A 20,027-nucleotide genomic window follows, 5' to 3' on the forward strand; every position below is an offset into this window, starting at 1 on the left:
GCAATATATTTTTATAATTATTAATAAATAATTGGCATAAAAATTAATTGTAATATTACTTACATTCATATGATTAATATATTTGAGAGATATATATATTTTTGAGTTATATACATAATTAAAAATTTTACATGTATTTTTTAGTAAAGGTTTCTAACATTTGCATACAAATAAAATTTATATATATATATATATATATATATATATATATATATGTGTGTGTGTGTGTGTGTGTGTGTATATATATATATACAAAACATGGTTATTTGCTAGAAATTTCATATACAATAATCTAGTCATTGGCAATTTGATTCAAAAAGAGCTGCATTATTTACAATAATATCTAAATAATGTGCTGCACATTTATATAATATTATACAAAGACGTATTTACTGAATCGTTTAATTCAGTTCGTCATATTTTACAAGTCGCGATAGTCAAAAATGTACGGAATAATTTAAAATAAAGGGATAAAGGAGAGAAAATTCCAGCATTTCCAGGAGTTTTTAGCAATTATCATCGAGGCCTGGATCCGAATCAGGGACTACGTAATTAGGATCGCAGACGGTATCCCTGATAGCCTCCTTGACGCTCGCTTTAAATATTCTGTAATTAATATTTCCGCTGTTCAAAGTACCGTACAGATACATGGGCAAGCGATTCGAGATCAGCCACACACTTTGTTCCGGCTCGTGATCCACTTTGATGTCGTTCGGGAATATCAGGGACACGTTGCTGGTACCAATCACGCCCAAGTTCTGCGGTATGTACTCCTTTCTGGTGTCCCAGCACCACACCGAGTCTCTCGTTACCATATTGAAGAACATGACCCCATTCCGATCGATCGCGGATCCCGAGGAGTGACCGTAGTCCTTGGCTCTAGGTCGACCAACAGGCACGAACTCCTCCGCGTTTCGATCCGCGGTCCTCTTGTCCCTGAAGATCGACGTGGACACGGCGAACTCCCGGAAACTGGACATCGGGTGGAAGAACAACGTCCTGTCGTCGCGAATGTCCACGGGACTGAGCGCGATCCCGAATATCCCGTCGGTCCACAGGAACTTTATGCCATGCAGCTCGTACCTGGACGCCAGGGGATCGGGATAGAAGAAGGGATGCTCGACTCGGAAAGTAGTGTCCTTGAAGAAGTCGTACACCACGATGCCGTATCGCCATACATCGCTCAGGTAAGCCACTGCGGAGCTGCAGTCGTGGTTCCTGATGTCTACCGCGATGTTGATATACAGGGAGTCCTGCTTGATCTGCTCGTCCGGTAGAGTGTACTTTCTGATGAGATTATCGGTGCGCAGATCGAAGATGAATATGGCAGGCGGGCACAATTGCTTGGACCTTATGGCGAGCTCCGTTTTGCCGGAGTCGAGGACCCACAATCGATCGCATTCATCCACTTGGACTCGAAAGACCGATGTTAAGCCCTCGCAGTTTTCTAGAATTAAAAAGATGTAGAACCAAAAATGCTGAAATTAAATTATCAAAGATTCATTATATCAAATATATATAAATTCCCTATTTTTCAATAGAACGCGGGAAGTTAAAGTATGTTTCTTATTTTTCAACAAAGATATTTCTTACACTTTTGGTTGCTCAGGCACTTGCTTGCTTTCTCACGAATTAGGTAGTTCAATAAATTATCTAACAGTTCGCTTTTGTTTCGAACAGGAAATAATAGAAAGCTCGTTTATTATCGCGAGGGATAATTCATGGGAAGCTCATTTATTCAGTTTCCGTATTTTTTTCCCGATTGAAAATAACGTGCTGTTGTTTCCCTGTATTTTCACAGTCTTTGTTTTAATTTTATGCAAATATTAATGACAATTTTCTCGGAAAAAATTATCATTAATAACCATTGATTTTCCTTTCAAGTAAACAATGCATTCATGTATATTTCATGCGTCAACTATGTCATGCGATTTCTGAAAGTTTTTTTTTTAATTCTTGATATATATTTTCTGGATCATCTTCTGCTTTCTGATTAGGTTTAAACTCGTAAAGCAAAATAGAATAGATTCTTGTTACAATCAAGATTTTTCTCGATAATAATTCATATAATTAAAAAAAACCAAGTAATAATTAAAAAAAAAACAAGTAATAATTTAAAAAAACTAAACAAGTGACAATCTATTAATACATATTCACAAAAATATTATCAAAAATTGTCACGTGCATAGAATATAAGTTCTTCGATATGAATCTGACAATTAAAAATAACCTGATCGATGCCACTGCCAGCTAGGGTATGGTTTCAGTTTGGGATTCCTCTTTTTTGAATGTCTCGGCACAGTAGCCAGAGTCACTGGTATGCCAGTCTTCCACTTTGGCAGAGTAATAAAGACTTTATCACGCCAAACATCCAGGCCGAGGGGTAAATTATTTTCCGCGATGTAGTCGCCCTCGAAGATAGCGAGATCTCTTGCCTCGATACTGTCGAATTCAATGTCAATCATGGTCCAGGCGTACATCTGTTAGAGAACAATAAGTTTGTCAAAAATACCTTCAATATCGATTCATATACCATTTCAAATCATAATTATCATATGTAAGGTAATTCGTCGTCAGCAAAAGCATAGATTTTATTTTGTTTAAATTCATTTTATATGAGATAATTTTGATTTTCTGCCATTTTGGTTTTCTGAATAGAAAGTGAAAAATGCATGAAAAAGTACTAACTTTGACCTTATATATCTTATTTTTACAATTAATGATTTTATTTTTATAATTAATGATTTTATATTTTTTAAACTTATTGATGTTCTAGGAATCTTGTAGAAACAAAAAATCGTATTTGTTGTTAAAAAAGTAGTGAAAAAATGAAAAATTGCAAAGAAAAGGATCCCTGAATAATTCATTATAACACAAAGGATTAAATATAAATAAATATAAATAATAAAATATAAATGAATAATAAAAGGAAGGCTTTTATGAAATTATTGACGAATAAAATAAATATGCATCGCAATTACATATATGTCATTAATTCATCTCGTGCAGCAACAAAAACTTTAATCAGTTATTTATACAAATCTTATTTGTTTTTATGGCAAAAATCTTTCTCATCAAATTTCTCTAGAAAATAATTTGTAATGTAGTCAAATATAAATAATTTATGCCATGTGAAATAATCTATAATTTGTGATAAAATTTGGAAATTTTTAATATTACATTTTGTGTGATATTGAAAACATTGTAGGAATTAAAACGAACCTAACATACAAGATAAATATCAAAATATATATTTTAAAAGACATGCATCAAATTATATAAATAAATTTTTTGTCTTATACTTAGTTGCGAATTATAGTGAGCTTCAATTGCGAGACCTGTTCGAGCGATTTTCTTCACTTTCGACGTCACAATGCAAAATCTGCTGACGCGGACGGAATTACGGAATCTCGGACATCGCCTAAAAATTTTGCAATAAAAAAACACGTTGCACTCACTAGTTCCATAGCTGGGCCGACGTAATCATCCGAAATGTATCCCGGCTCGAAACCGTCGCCGAAATCATGAAAATCCAATTGATTGACCGAGTGTGGATCCGTGCGAAATATATCGATGGCACTTCCAGGATGTCTCGAAAGATCGCTTCTGCCTAGATTCGACGTAGAGACGTGATGCCGCGTCAATTGCGGTGTCGATCCGTAAAGATCACCTTTGCTCGCGGTTTCTCTTCCCGCCGAATTTCCATAAGAATCACATTTCGCAGCATGTTCATCATAAATTGACGTGGAACCTCTATGATTGATGGGCTGATCGATAAATTATTTAATTAGATGTACTGTTAATTTATAAGTCAAAGAAGAATTTAATCTGATTTATTATAGATGTAAATAATAGCTTAAATTTGCTCGCTTACAAGTAGATAAATATTATAAAAATATGTACTATACATTTTTAAAAGTACATAGATGAGTTTCAAACTTAAAAGAAAATTGTAAAATGTAAAAGAAAAATTAGAGATCCAGATTTTTTTTATATATTATTTTTATAATTTTATAATTTTGAAATTTTAAATTTAATATTTCAAATTTTAATATTTTTAAAATTTATTTTTCTCTTGTTTTTCTTACATGCGAAGAGAATTTCGATAAAGTTGAAATGGATGGAGTTAACGGCAAGGCAGGTGCTTGAAGCTCCCTGGATAAGATACTGGGGCCCATGTGAACCGCAAATTTTGGGACACTTAATAGCGAAATCGACAACAACCATGGTAACGTGCTCTTCATATCTGCAGAAGAAAATTTTAGAAAATACATCCTTTAATACAACTTTTACAAATCTAATTGCGTCACAATATTTATTACAATCTGTCGTACATTTATACCGTTGTAAAATAATCGAATGAAAGGGTACATGAAAGGAGATAGAAGAAGATTGATTACTCTTCTTAGAAATTCAGTGAAATTTTCGCAACATTACATGCGTTGAAACCTGTTCCAACATTATCTCCTTTATCGAGGTAAGTGGGCCTTCGCGAGGAAATCGTCAACATTCGATGGACGCATCGCGCGCGGAATTAAATCTTAATCATCTGTCAATGGTTGACATATGTTCGACGTATGTATGATAACGCATGAAATAGCGGCGCTTATTCACTGACATAAATATGAAAGCAAAACGATGATCGACGGGTGAGTCTGCATCATTCTTACTTACTTCGCGACGTGTGATAATTCGAAATCCTACGAAAGCGGAGCGCTCTTTAAACGAGACGCTCTCGCCCTAAAGATGCACTGTCGGAGATGCCTAGCGCGAGGAAGACGAGTGCTCGAGATGGTACCATGAATGTTACGCGACTACCATATTCACCATCCAGGTCGTAAGTGACTCGGAGATCCTACGAAAGGAGAGAATGGCGAATCCCTTCTCCCGAGGATGATCTTCCCTCTCGTTCGTGTATTGCGACTTCGGTATAGGTCATTGGCGGATGGGTTCATGGGAATTTGCGCATCTGCTCGATAAAACTGCATCGCTGCAGTTATCGAGAATCGAGAACGTCGAGTGAAAAACGCGCGCGATGCTTCTAATTCGCGGTTTAATAACATTGAAGGACAAATTTGGCTGTTTTCGAAACTAGCATGTAGAGCTTTTTGTGTCGAATTCAAATCAGCCTGCAACATTCGCTTAGCATGTCAGGATTTTGAGAGAAACTCGGTTAAATAGCCATATGAATATATATACAAATAAAAAATGTGGAGGCTCCGTTAATATGAATATTATGAATTAATCATCCTATATTAATATTTTACATAATATGAATAATTCTATTAAAAGCATAGTTTGTATTAAAACAATAATGCATAGAAAAAAGAATTCGCTAATAATTTAGATACTTAGGAATAATCCTAATAAGGATCCAAAATTTCAATATGAAATGTTAATAGAAGATGTGAGTTTGATTAGAGATTTATTAAAAAAGGTTAAAATATTTTTATTCATAATAAATTAATTAATTTTTCGTAATGATAATGATTTTGAAGAGCAAATTTTAATAATGAAGAAAGAGTGAAAAAAATAGATAAAATATTGATAAAATTGTTAGATTATTTAATGGATATTCGTATAAGTTTAAAATATTATTCAAAATTACATTCGCATAAGTTTAAAATATTATACAAAATTGTAGTTTGTTAAATTGAAAAATACTATTTTCATGAAATTTATATTTATAGATAAATAAATTTAAAAAATTAATTTTTTTTAAGTAATTAGTGAGTAAAAATATATTGAATAAAAATAAAGATAAAAAAATAAAATTAATCTTAAGTTTAAATTGTTCATTAGAGATTAATCTAGAAAAGTAAAGAAAAATAATTAATAAACCTCTAATTATTATTAAAAATTTTTTTAAATGACAAAATAAAATTAGATTTTCATAATGATATATTTAAACAAATTATTGATCTATAAATTAAAAGAATAATTATAATTATATTTTTCAGCAATTACAATGGCTCAAAATCACAAGTTTGTACTTTGCGTAAAATGTAAAAAGTTCCATGCCAAAAAAATTTTTATGAAAAGAAATAAATTATTTAATTAATTATGCAACACTATAAATGTGCAGCAGTAATAAAGAAGATATGACTAATGAAGGATTTACAAGCCTGTTTGCGAAACACACTTCATCGGATATTTTTTTCTGAAAATAAATTAAATAGTTTGCTTAGGAAAACAAATAAGAATAAAAGAGCTTTTGTGTAACTTTTAATCCCCACCTGTCCGTGGCGTAGGAGTCTACAGTCTATTTTATTTATACAACTTTTATTCCCTGCTTGTCTGTGGTGTAGGAGTCTGCGTATTTTTCCTTTTTTTATTATTTTTATTAATAAAGCTCTTATCTCTGACTTGTCTGTTGTGTAGGAGTTGTGTCTACAGTTTATTTTATTTATGGAACTATCCTCCGTTTACCTGTTGTTTACGCGAGTTTGAGGTTCATCTCATTCATACAACTTTTATCCTCCGCTCGTAGTATACATACACACATACATATATACAAGGGGATCGAAGAGTCTCGCCACGTCCACATCATTGATTCTGAATAACGCTGGAAAACATTTCGAGTTTATGCAATCATTTTTTCAAAAAAATCTTTTTGACATGGAACATTTTTGCATTTTGTATATAAAGTGCAAGTCTCTCAAGCTTGATTTTAAGTCATAGTTACATGTAATACATCGCAATGGAAAGTTATAACTGTTGAAAAATTATCAAAATGTCCATTTTTCGCATATTTAACTGAGTTTTTCTCAAAAATCCTGCTACGTGCTACATAAATTTTGCGGGTGGATTTTAATTCTATAAGAAGTGATGTAGGTTTCATGATAATGCCAAAGTCTTGTTGGATAGTGTAATAAGAAAGACACGTACATAACTTGTCAGGATTTTTTCTTATCGTTATTTGAAACCATCCAGTTAACGGTCTATGAAACTTTTGTCAATTTTTTTGAAAATTTTAGGAAAAATTGCTTCTTAAATTATTAGAGCATTTGGAATTTTAAAATAATTATTAGAATATATATATATATATATATATATATATATATATATATGTGTGTGTGTGTGTGTGTGTGTGTGTGTGTGTGTGTGTGTGTATTATTATTATTATTATTATTATTATTATTATTATTATTATTATTATTATTATAACTTATTTTAAATATGCTTCACACAGATAGAAATATATTTCAAAAATTATTTTAGAAATTTTTCGATATATTTTTAAACCTTTTTTATATAAAAAAATAAAAACTATCTTGTGCCTTTCGTGAGAATTTTTTGTGGAAGGCGTCGGCCACTTTACAGCATCGGTGAGCGCCATAATTACATTTTTTATGAAGTAATATCGAATATTTCTTTTTATTATCGCTTGTTCTCAGGTGAAACTCGTTTGAATTTTACGGTACAGTAACAACGATGCAACTTGTGTTTGTTCATCGTAATTCAATTACCCGCGTATTTACGCAAGAAATGTTATTTTAAGATTCCGCGCGCATCTGTTTTCTGAAATTTATCATTTTAAGGAAAATAATTAATAATTTTATTAATAATTAATAATTAAAGAACCATTTTTTTTATTTCTCCTGCTTTCAACTCTTGCAATTCAAAGTTGTTTACAAGTCAAAATATCTAAATGTAATTGGATAAAAAATTTACAAAAATAAAAAACATTAATAAGAAAGAGAGAGAGAGAGAGAGAGAGAGAGAGAGAGAGAGAGAAAGAGAGACAGAGACAAAGAGAGATAAATCATTTTATAATTAAAAATTATTATTCAAAATTGATTATTAATATTATTGGGATTAATAGCAAATAAAAATATAGCGAATAAATAAATATTAGCAAATATTGAATTATTAAAAATTTTATATTATTTTTAATATTTAATTTCTTATTTTTTATTTCATTGATCTAAATTTAAGTCGATTATAAACTAAATTCATTGCACGTATCTTTCAAATTATAAATGCTGACATTCGAAAACTCACGATTTCTACGCGGCAAATCGTATTGCTGAAGCCTTCTGCGACTCCGGACATCACGTTGATACATCGGACTAGAATCATCCCCGATCGTACTAGAATCATCGCCGGAATTATAATCGGGAGAAGCGTACAAGTGATCGCTGGTATAGTTCATCCTCCTCGGAGGCATCCATAACGGTCGAAATGGTGACCATCCGTTTCTCTCCACGTCAATACTTTTCTTCTTTCTCATCATAGCATGCCTGGAAGCAAGCGTGAACCGTGAGCCGATTACGCGAGAATGAAAATTAAAACAACGGAAGAATTGAAGTGTAACAATTATATCTTGAATAATATCGTATTATAATCGGTCACGGATGGATTACGCTGTCTTCGGAATATTGCATAAATGCAGAATGAGCAAGCTATAAATGCCGTCAAAAGGATTTAATTTTCAGTTTGGAAATGCTTATAAATGTGCGTAAAATATATGTACATTTAAATGAACAGAATAATATTGATGATAAGTAGTATAATTTCCTACACAAATAACTGTAGACTTTTATGTAATGAGAGTATAGCTCTTTTATAATTTCTAATATAAATTGTATATTAATTAGAAATTAATTAGAAATTGTATATTAATTAGAAATAGAAAGTACAGCACACATAGTATAAAAAGCAAAGATACTATATATTTTATAAAAAAAGTGTATAAATAATTTAACGATTATAGTAACGGAATAATCAATAACATATTTATATATGTCTTGTCATTCTTCAATATATCGTATATATTTGCACGTTTTATCATTATTAATAATTTAATTGATTAAAAGAAAAACGTACTTGCATTGCCAAATTAAATTTTTTGTAGAAGCTACAAAATGCATATATGACGTCAGCTTGTAATTTGCATAACTCTAATTCGAGCAATCGCCTATACGTACTTTTTACATTTCGGCAATTGCGTCAATGCTTCGATAATTTCACGTTGTTACGCAGCGGAATGTTATTTGATGCAAAAACATGCTCTGTGTCGACAAAACCATTACCTGTTTCTACATTTGTTGCTACAAAGAGAAAGAAAGAATGAATTCGTGCTCAATTAAAATATTATAGTTTGCTAAAAAAATACACACGCAAGTAAAATCCCAAAATTATACGAGAATTCTTTTAGGTTGGACCAAAATTTCAAAAATCGATTAGCTTTCATGCCTATAAATACGGCTTTCTCGATCAATGTGAATTATTACACATTTCTTTAAAATCATTGTTTCTTATTTATTGCTATTCTTATTTATTATTTATTATTATTTATTATATTTATTATTATTTATATTGTTAATTATATATTATTGTCTATTTCAATTTTTTTATTTTTAATTAAATTTTATTTTTAATTAAAGATATATCAAAATTGCTGCTTCAAAATGTATAAGACTAGGTTCTCTCTCTTCTGAACAAATGCAATATTCTAAATTTTGTGGAGATTTTCTTATTTTATAATTGTTACATATTTTATGAGTATTCATACGAAATTAAAAAAAAATGTTAACATATACAAACACAATTCTATTCTAAAAGCAATTCAATATTTGTCTTAATTGGAGCGATGACTTCAAAGCGTCTGCGTCTGCGTCTGCTATTTTAATTATGTAATACAACCGTTCCAATTAAGGATTACTGGAGTCTTCTCTTATTTTCTACATCAGATAATGTAAACTACTCATGTTTTACATATTAATTTCTCTCTCTCTTCGCGACGTATTTTATATATAATTAATTTAACTCTCTTCTGATTAATAGAAAGCCAAACACATGAGGGAATTTAATTCATACGTATTGCTTAAATTCAGAAAATTCATGGCCGCATAAACGGGAAATAAGATCCGCGATGACGTTCATTAATTCCATGCATTAGTGATGCACGTTTCTTCGATGACGCGACATATTTCGCGACTCAAGCTCACGGTCATCAAAACACGTTCTTTCTCTCATCAGAGGGAAAAAGAGAGAACACAAAGAGAGAGAATTCACGTTACCTGATATAGTAGCTCCGTTCCAATGACTCGTTCCGCAAGCGAAGCAAGACGCTCTTTTCAGTCTTAGCATGTAAATGCCACTTTCCACAGGAAATTAGGAACACTTTCCGCTTTCGCACTTACTTCCTCCTACGATAGACGCCGAGAATTTCGTAAGCAACGTCAATACTTATCGAATATCTTCTATCTATTCGCAAATGATGTGAGAATTCACGGGAATTTGCGCATCAAAACGTCCGGCGCTCATCATCCTTGTAATTAATTACATAATTGTTTTTAACGTATATGGATTTACTACAAATGGCAAACGATTAGAGAAAAAATAAGACAGTTATTTATATCGTCGAAATTAATATAAATAACTACATCATATGATACAATTAATTATAGCATATAATTATTGGCTAGACACTTGACTAGGACAACGAGTTGTTACTTCGGTAATCTTGCAACGCGCACTGTGTGCTTGTTTGCTAAAGTATCGAGATTTATTACTTTTACCGCACACCCTCTCCATATTACAGCTGTGCATTCGTGATTCGTTATTTCTTTCCGATTTTTACGTTCCAGCCAATTTTTAATAAATTAATTATCAAACAAATGAGGAACATAAATTTTTAGTACATGATTTCTACGTATAATTATATATAATTTATGTATACATACAGCATTATTCATATCATTATTTTATTATTTTCATTATTAATTATTTTTTAATTTTATATATTATATTATATATATAAATATTAAAAATTTTTGAAAGAAAGATCATGCCAAAGCTGTGAATTTGATCTATAATTTAAAATATTTGTATAACTTAATATTTTCTCTTTTTTTATCATACATATATATGTCATAAAAAATATTTCGGCAACAAATTAATAATAATATGGTATTCGGTTTTAGCGCGGCGCGTAATTTTAATATTTACATATATAAATATATATCAAAAAAATAATTTAACAATAATTTATGTTTAAAATATCTATGGAATATTTAGATGACTAGTCTATTACGAAATGTGTGTGTGTGTGTGTGTGTGTGTGTGTGTGTGTGTGTGTGTAACAAGAATCAAAATTATAAATTATCGTTTTGTCGCGAGCTTTACGTAATAATTATTTCTTTAACAATACTTAAAAATTAAATATATTTCGTCTGACGCCTATCGTTCGACTTTCTGACAATCTAAATCTAATTATAATTTGAATTAAGAATGCATAATATATAAAATAATCGAATGATGGAATCGAATAATTAATATAACGAAAAGTCTTGTAAAGTATACTTGTAAGTAAAATAATACAGGCCTGCGAGGGTTAGTTACAAAAAGCAAAGTAGGTGAATCTCTGATAGATTTTTTGACGCTGAAAACGAATCTGACTGCAGAATTTTCGATTTTTGAGTAATTCGTGGTTAAATAATTCAAAATGGCTATTTCGACCAATTTCATGAATTTATTATGAGGAAACTTAATATTTTGAAATGCCAATTGACATCTTATAATACTAGTCTTCATCTTTTAAATCCATTTTCGCTAGCTGCACGATTTTTTTCTGAGACAGACAAGTTATAAAACTGATCATGCATGTCCAATAAGCCATTCCAAGTCAATCGTGTTACCTCTTTGTCTTTTCACGAATCAAAATTTGGGTAAAAATATAAATTTCACTGTGTATGACGATGATAAATTTTTATCAAAGCGCGATAAATAAATATTTATATATTATTCATTATTGCAAATAAATATTGAAGTAAAAAGGATAAAAGTGATAAATTTATCAATCCAACAATCCTTCGACTATCGATTCTTACGTATTCTAACAATTTCTTTATCTAATAATGAAAGATTAGAATTAAATATATTTCATCCAATTTAAATTTTTTTAAATATAAATTTTCCTGAATAAAAATTAATTAAATGATTATATTACATTTCACTATTTTAATCTTGAGATCATATAATTTATGTCATTGAGCGTATGTTTTATATTTTTCATGTTGCTTTCTTACAATGTAATGAAGTAAATATTTCGTGTTAATTTTCCGCTATCGGGAGTGCCATATAAAGTGTCTCGCGATCGGTTATGTATACGATTAATTATATAAAATTGATCTTGTTTTCGCGAGTAAGTGTGAGTGCCATGAGGAGAAAGAAATAGCAAAGCACGAATAAGAGGAAAAAAAAGACTAGAAAAGGGTAACATGTTTAATAATTGGGCAACCCATTGGGCAACATATGAAGCAACAAAAATATTATACGAGAAATTATATATATATATATATATATATATATATATATATATATTTATAAATTATATATATAAATTATATATGTAAATATTTATATATTATTTATATTATTTTCAGATATTTTCACATATTGCTTATTCTCTATTTACTTTCTCTTGATAATAATTCTTTCTAAATTATATATAACATAATGCATATATAATATTCCGGATTTTATTTTAAAATATCTATAATAAAATTTAATATATTTTTATTAATTAATATTTTATACAGATAGTTTAGTATCTTGTAAAATGTTTTACAATATTATAATTATTTAGATTCTATATATTATAATAATTATAGAATTTTTATGATCATATCTTTCAAAAGTTTTTATTCAAGAAAAAAATTTTAATTATGCAACTTTAGTATATTAATGTCTGTAGAAGAGAAATAAAAAAAATTGATTGCGCGTAATAATAAATTTCACAATTAATTATTTTGAATATATATACTTTGCTTTACAAAATAGATCTTGAAAAATTTTAATTGATTATATTTACATTTAATTTGTGTCTGGTCTTTGTATTTGTAATTAGTAATATCCACATGTGTGTGTGTGTGTGTGTGTGTGTGTGTGTGACTCGTTTCACGGTATATATCGATCTCATCCCCGAATTTCCTCTGACCTCTGACCCAAGTAATCCGCGCGGATTTCTGAATTAAATACTCCACGCGGACTTCTGAATTAAATACTCCACGCGGACTCGATCGATATAGCCAATAATCACGATCCCTTGATACTCGATCCAATAGAAAACTCAGATTTCGTGGATTCCCGAAACATCTCGCGTCTTATTGGCGTTTCGGGCTTTCCTTTCGCATCCTTTTCGTATCCTTTTTGCATCCTGCTTCCGTTATTTTATCTCTAATTCAAAATAAGATACCGCTCGGTTTCATCCGAACATGAGATGCGGATAAAAACTGAAGCAAAAAATGTATTAATAATTTCCTAAGGCGTTTTAGCTGTCTCACATTACACTGAAAGTGTGAAATAATGTGTTTATTTACGCATCCATTTGTCATAGACTTTCTTATCGCGTACAGCTGATTTATGTCTCAATTTAGTTAGAAATCACAGAAATTTGTTTCATGTATTTTGATTATACTTATATGCGCGAATTATAATCTCGTTGTACGAGCGTTTTCTGAAAAGTCTGTCGAAGACGCCTTTAATATTATTATTAATTTATTATAAATTATTATTGATTTATATTATTATTATATTATTTTATATTATTAACATATTACGATTAAAACGATTAATCAGCATAAGAAGAAAATACTTTGCACATTGTTTATATTCTTTTAATTTTCAGCTATAGAGTAATATTATAATTAATTAATTAATTAATTAAATATATTAATTCTGCTGATGATTTTGATTCATTTAAATTACACTTATAAAACATCTAACTATATCTTTTAAAAAAATATCATTTGAAAATTTTGAGAATATTATATATTTATATCCATATAAAAATAATTAATAAGTAATATTTAATAAGATTTTTGAGATACTCTTTTGAAAATACTCTTTTGAATCAAATCAGTGTATCTGAAATTTTGCAACGCTATTTCAATCAGTGATACTTTCACTAATTCAGTTTAGGATAACATGTCTTATATTTACACATATTTCTTATCCAAGTTCTTATCTTTCGGTTGGCATACATTTTTATTTCGCGTGCATGCAGAACTGGAAATAAATAATAAAATAATAGAAGGCGAGTAGTTATATAATATCAACCGTTATTGAACCATTAGAAAACTAGAAGATAGAATGTAATTTTAGTAATAATTATTATTGTGAATTAGAATTCAATTTTCCTTTAATTGAAGAAAATTTACCGTTGCATATTATAACAAGAATTAGTATTACTATTTGCAATATACACTTTATTTTTAAAAAATGATGCAAATAAATATATAAAACTTAATTTTTTATCGAATTAAATTAATTTTAATACAATTTCACACAATTTAGTTTGCAATCAATATCTCATTAAATTAAATCCTTACTCCTTGAAAAATATCCATGATCACACTATTCTCTTGACTAGCTAAGATTGGCGAACGTAATTTTAAAACATGTTTGCAAGCATATTTTAATGTTGTTAAAACCACAAGGAGGAAATTAATTTGTGATACATTGTAGAAATAAATCATCGCATTAGCACGCATTTCCTTAGTACATCTAGAATTACAATTAATATTCATAATTATTACCACATACATTATTACTATGCCGAAAAGAAATTTTTTTTTAAATCTTTTATTCAATAAAATATATGAATAATCTTTACACTAATTGTAAAAACAAAAGTTAATTTAATTAAATGCACACACTTATGCATACATGACATAAAAGCTAATACAACACGATAGGGATTCATAATATAATATTAATATAATACATATTAATATAAATTAATATAATACATATTAATATACGTATAATATTAATACATATAATATTAATATAATATTCATATAATATTAATATAATACATATTTAATATTACAGATTTTATTTTAAAAAATATTTTAAAAATTCAACAAAATATTTACAATATTTTTAAAATATGTATATATAAACATATCAAATAATTTGATTAAAATATTTAAATAACTAACCTAGCACAAAATGTGCATATGTATGTGTATGTGTGTAACAGAAATCAAAATTATAAATTATTAATATAAATTATAAATTATAAATTATTGTTTCGTCGCGAATTTTATGTAATAACTATTTATTTAACGATACTTAAAAATTAAATATATCTTGGTCGACCTTATGAATTGACTTTCTAACGATCTAAATCTAAATATAATTCGAATTGAGAACGCGCAGAGTATAAAATATAATCGAATGGACAGTCAAATAATTAACATGATGAAAAGTCTTGTGATACATTAATCGCTTAATAGATAATTATTACAATATTTTATTATTATTATAATATTTTATCATTATCATTATACTTTATTATTATAATATTTATACTTTAAAATACTTGTATAATTTAATATTTCGCTTATATATATATATATATATATATATATATATATATATATGTACAATATATCACAATATTAAAAAATATTTAAAATATTTTGAGAATAAATCATATCAATAACATAGTGGCCTTGAAGGCGCGTAGCACGTTATTGTTTATACGTCATGACTTTGTTATCATTCGTACGGGAACATTCGAACAGGAAAGTAGTGATAGAAAACGCTTCGTATATTATCGAATTCTTTTCCTAAATGCGATCGTGATAAGTAAACGTAATCCGCTGATTATTATAATTAATAATTAATTAATTTTTGATAAACATGACACTGTATCACGACGATGAATTTTTATAAGTGAAAGAAATGATCATTATTGTAAGTAAATATCGACGCGCAAAAGAAATAAAAATGATAAGTTTTGTTACGATCCTTCGATTATCTTGCTTGGCTCTTATTCGAAATTATCGTTGAATTCCCGTCTTATTGGAAAGTTCGAAGTGTAATTCTCGTACGAAACGGGATTTTCGATCGTATCGAAATTCGGAAGTGCCGTTAAAAGTGTCGCGCGTATGAGTCAATGGACTCTGACGACCTTGAGAGAATCTGAGAGATGCCTTAGGACAGTCATCAGACACAACTCAGTAGAACAGCTCTGTAAGTAATTTATTTATTTATGTTAGTAAATTGTTAGTTATTTATTAATTGCGTTTGTGGAATTTAAATTGAACAATTAATCGTGTATTCGATTTTTTTACACAAGATTTGAACAAGAAAAGATTAAAGAAGAAAAAGATTTTTATATGTAAATAAAATCTGTATAACTTTGTAAGAGTTTCCATTTTTAAAGAATTATAGCTTTTATATAGAGTTGTTAGAGAATTATTAGCAGAGATTTTTCAAAATTTATAAAATTATTTTATTAATCTGCTTATTATTATAAGCAATAATATATTATAAAATTCAATGCGTATAATAATAATTTTTTTGAATATTATTTTGGACATTTCTACTTTAGATCTTCTAATTGTATATTATAGACCTACATAATTGATGATCCTGACAACCTGAGAGGAAGAAGCGTTGGAGAACCATCTTGCATCGAAGCAACAAGGTATTTATTATTTGTATATTGTACATTGAGATGACTATCGCATACGCGCATTAAAACAAGAGAAAATGAGGAAGAAAGCTTCTCATATAAATCCTATAAAAGTAATAATAGATCTTATAAAGATTCGTATATAAATCCTATAAAATATCCGTTTTCCTACGAAAATTATCTGTTTTTTCTGATTCAAAATTTATACAAAAAGTCACTTTTTTATGTTTTAAATAATTAATTGTGCCAATCTTATATTTATTATTTATTTGTTTCGAAATTAATGGGTTTGTTCAATTTTTTTCGCTTTATTATTTATACCAATCTTTAGTAATAATATATATCTATAATAATCTTTATTATCTATAATAAAATAAAAGATTATTAAAGATGATAATTATTACTATCACATACAATAATCTTTACTAGTTACGGTAACGCACATACAGTATTATTTGTCAATTGCGTGACATTCGCTTTCATAATTCGGAAGTTGACCTCCATGAAATTTAACGTGCCAGCCATGACCTTTTGAAAACGATTAGTCACTACCCAGAGCTCCTCGTTTGCGCTAGTGATGTCTTCCGGTATTATTTTAATACCACTGGCAAACTGAAATCTGTCAGGATCGCAAGCGATGATACCCTGCAAATAAAAGTGAAATATCTCGATTTCTTTATCGTTCAAACTTTTTTTAATGTAAATGTTCGCGAAGAAATATCGAAATCAAATTTATTAAAAAATTGCAATTTTATATCAGTTGTCACATAAATAACATACATTAAGTAAAAAAAAGTTTTCGAAAATATAGCATAAATAACAAATTCGATAAATTTTGAAAAGATTTGAAAAGAAAATTAAAAAATAATTATATTATGATCATTTATCGCAGAAACCATAAGTATTGAAGAAATATAGTATTTTTTTCTCTTGTATGAGTCTTGTACAATTTTTGAATTCTATAGGAAAGAGTACATATTTTAATTTAAAATCTACGTACGTCGAGAAAAAAATTATAAACTTGACTAAATATTTTTAATTCTCAAAATATTTCCAGTGTTTTCTAATTATTACTTTTTTAATTAACATATTTAATTTAAATTAAATATGACATATTAAATCTAACACGGCATCTATTTAATTTAATTTAAATACTTAAATATTTCAATTAATAGAATAATAATTAATTGAAAATGTTTACAATTTTTTTCTCAATGTATATACAATATAAATCAATTTCTTAGACGAGATTTTAAATAAACTGGACTGAGACCAAGGTATCTTTGTTGAACGGCTTGCAAGTGTTCCAACATGCTACGGACAATTTCGTGTGTAGACCGAAGAACAGGACGCCGTTCGATGAAATAGCCATGGCTGCTGCCTGGGTCGGGATAACGTCTCGTATCGTGTAATAATGTACTTTAGTACCATATCGCGAATTCTTTAAATCGGTGGTCCTTGCGCTGTTGATATCTCGCGAAGACATAGATCTGAAATAGAGAACGGGCGCATACGGATGCTTGGCCATCCCCAGGATACCATCGTGCAGTTGGAAACTCTCACCCCTGATGGTATAATTTGCGAAGTTCGAATCCGGATAGAATACTTCAGACTCGAGACGCCAAATCTTCTCGCTATCGCTATCATAGATTATCAGTCCGTATCCTAAGACATCCGCCATGTACGCCTAATGCAGAAACGAAAAATTTTGAGCAAAATTATGAACGACTAAACGCTTAATCTGCTCACGACATCACGTAAGTTTTTAAATAATTGAAACCTCGAAATATGAAAATATCTTAACGCTATCCTTAACAAAATAATAACGATTTTAAAATATTATGTATGAAAAATTGAATGATTCTATATAATTTTGGGATGAAATTATAATATGATTTATTTGCGCGCTATTTCTTTTAATTTGAGATTTATAGAGTTTTATAGTAACAGCAGAATTTGAATTATTTTATTTTGTACCGACTTACAGTTGTATGCGCGCAATGGGGTCCATATGTCTCCAGAACAATGGTAACCAATAGGCCCATTTTTGTCAGGGAATTCTGCGAGAGATTATTAGGTATCTTCACTCTTTTAATTAATGCATTTGTAGCGAGGTCGAAGACAAGAAGCTGTGCTGGACATATTACTTTATTTTCGATCCTACCATTGTCCAAAACCCATAGTCTATTGCAACGATCGATCTAGGAGGGAAAATTTTTTGGTCACGATATATTTCAATATTAAATGCGATTAGTAAAAAGTATATAATTTAAAAAATAAATAGTAAAAGAAATATAAAGTAGTGTATAAATAGTAATAAATAAAAATAAATGATAAAAATAAATAGTATTTAAATAAATAAAATAAATAAAAGTAAATAATAAACAGTATTAAAAAAATTTACCATAACTCTGTATACATTAGTGATACCGTTGCAATCACCTCTTTTCGTCCATGTCCAATCAGGATATGGTTGTAAGAGGGGACCGCCGAGGCCCTTCTGTTTACTAATTACGTTCAAACTCGATGGAACTCCATTATTTCTTATAATGGTTACGAATACTCTCCCATCTATTGAAAAAAGTAAGGGATTTAAAAAAAAAAGAATTATATCGTGAAAATTACATTTAAATATATTCTAATTTAAAAATTAAATGGAGAGCTCTCGCTTGTTGAATATATATATTTGTACGACTTGTATTGCAAATAAATAATAAATAACTTGCTTTGCAAATAATAATAACGAAGCATAAATAATTTATATCGAGCGTTCACCTTTTGAGTGGTCGACATCGATGATTACACATTTCCTATAGTTGTAATCGCCTGAGGCAATCGCCGCCGCTTTGTGATTCGCGTTTTTCCACTTGTAGTCGAAATATCTCCATTGGTACATCGTCTGGAAGTACTCTTGGTGCGCGACGACATTTATAGAAACGATGCCAATGCATAATAGTAATAATAGCAATTGTATGTTCGACACTCGAGTTCTCATTCTAGCTCGTGCTCTCCACCAAAGGCACGTATCTTTTAAAGAGTTATAATAATAAGCAATTGTGAAATTAATTATAGTTTGCGCGACAAATGATGTTGCTTGCGTGACAGATGTCTCTTTTTACATTATTAATAATGTATCTAGGGCTCACGTTATGTTCGTTAGAGCAGTTACACATTAAACAACTCACTTATTGACGAACTGATCATTGAAACTGAATTGCTGTGTCCGCGATTTGGATTTATAAGAGCTGTGTACATCGATGAACAAGATACTATCACACCTGTGTGAATATTTTCGTTGACGTGCCAAAGCATTAAGACTCTTCCTCGTAATAAATCAAACAGGATGTAAAGATATAAACTGTTTTTTTAAGAATATTTGCTTGTATAAGATAATATTTTAAATCAGTGACGTGGTATTTTGGTAGTCGTGGTATTCAGTCTACGAAGTGATGCTTGAGGTTGTGGAACAAATTTTACGGTGGCATCAAATATTTGATCTTGATCTTTCAAGAAACTGCATTCCCTTTCGATCGTTGGCTTGCATCATCGTATTTAATGCAACTGCCATATAATAAATGTGTAATTAGCT

At 29.4% G+C, this 20,027-nt stretch overlaps 2 protein-coding genes across 5 annotated transcripts; both read right to left on the reverse strand.

Moving 5' to 3' along the window:
* Nucleotides 1-241: 241 nt before the first annotated feature.
* On the reverse strand, nt 242-10,475 carry LOC105257136 (protein yellow). 4 transcript variants are annotated; one of them, XM_025407761.1, is made up of 6 exons: nt 10,026-10,475; nt 8,005-8,243; nt 4,089-4,246; nt 3,459-3,767; nt 2,231-2,480; nt 507-1,447 (listed from the first exon to the last, which is right to left on the reverse strand). In XM_025407761.1, the coding sequence occupies exons 2-6, from the start codon at nt 8,234-8,236 to the stop codon at nt 507-509; spliced, it is 1,890 nt and encodes a 629-aa protein (XP_025263546.1). In that variant the 5' UTR covers nt 8,237-8,243; nt 10,026-10,475. The 4 variants fall into 4 exon arrangements, with proteins under 4 accessions (XP_019884892.2, XP_025263548.1, XP_025263546.1 ...); XM_025407762.1 differs by lacking the exon at nt 10,026-10,475 and adding an exon at nt 8,931-9,016; XM_020029333.2 differs by lacking the exon at nt 10,026-10,475 and having other exon boundaries at nt 242-1,447; nt 8,005-8,236.
* A 6,351-nt stretch (nt 10,476-16,826) lies between these two features.
* On the reverse strand, nt 16,827-19,652 carry LOC105257137 (major royal jelly protein 1). Its single transcript, XM_011267567.3, has 5 exons — nt 19,214-19,652; nt 18,843-19,009; nt 18,424-18,639; nt 17,712-18,125; nt 16,827-17,083 (listed from the first exon to the last, which is right to left on the reverse strand). The coding sequence occupies exons 1-5, from the start codon at nt 19,431-19,433 to the stop codon at nt 16,868-16,870; spliced, it is 1,233 nt and encodes a 410-aa protein (XP_011265869.1). The 5' UTR covers nt 19,434-19,652; the 3' UTR covers nt 16,827-16,867.
* Nucleotides 19,653-20,027: the final 375 nt, after the last annotated feature.

The sequence above is a fragment of the Camponotus floridanus genome, unplaced genomic scaffold (genome assembly GCF_003227725.1).
Source record: "Camponotus floridanus strain SB8 unplaced genomic scaffold, Cflo_v7.5 scaffold188, whole genome shotgun sequence".
NCBI classification, from domain to species: Eukaryota; Metazoa; Arthropoda; class Insecta; order Hymenoptera; family Formicidae; genus Camponotus; species Camponotus floridanus.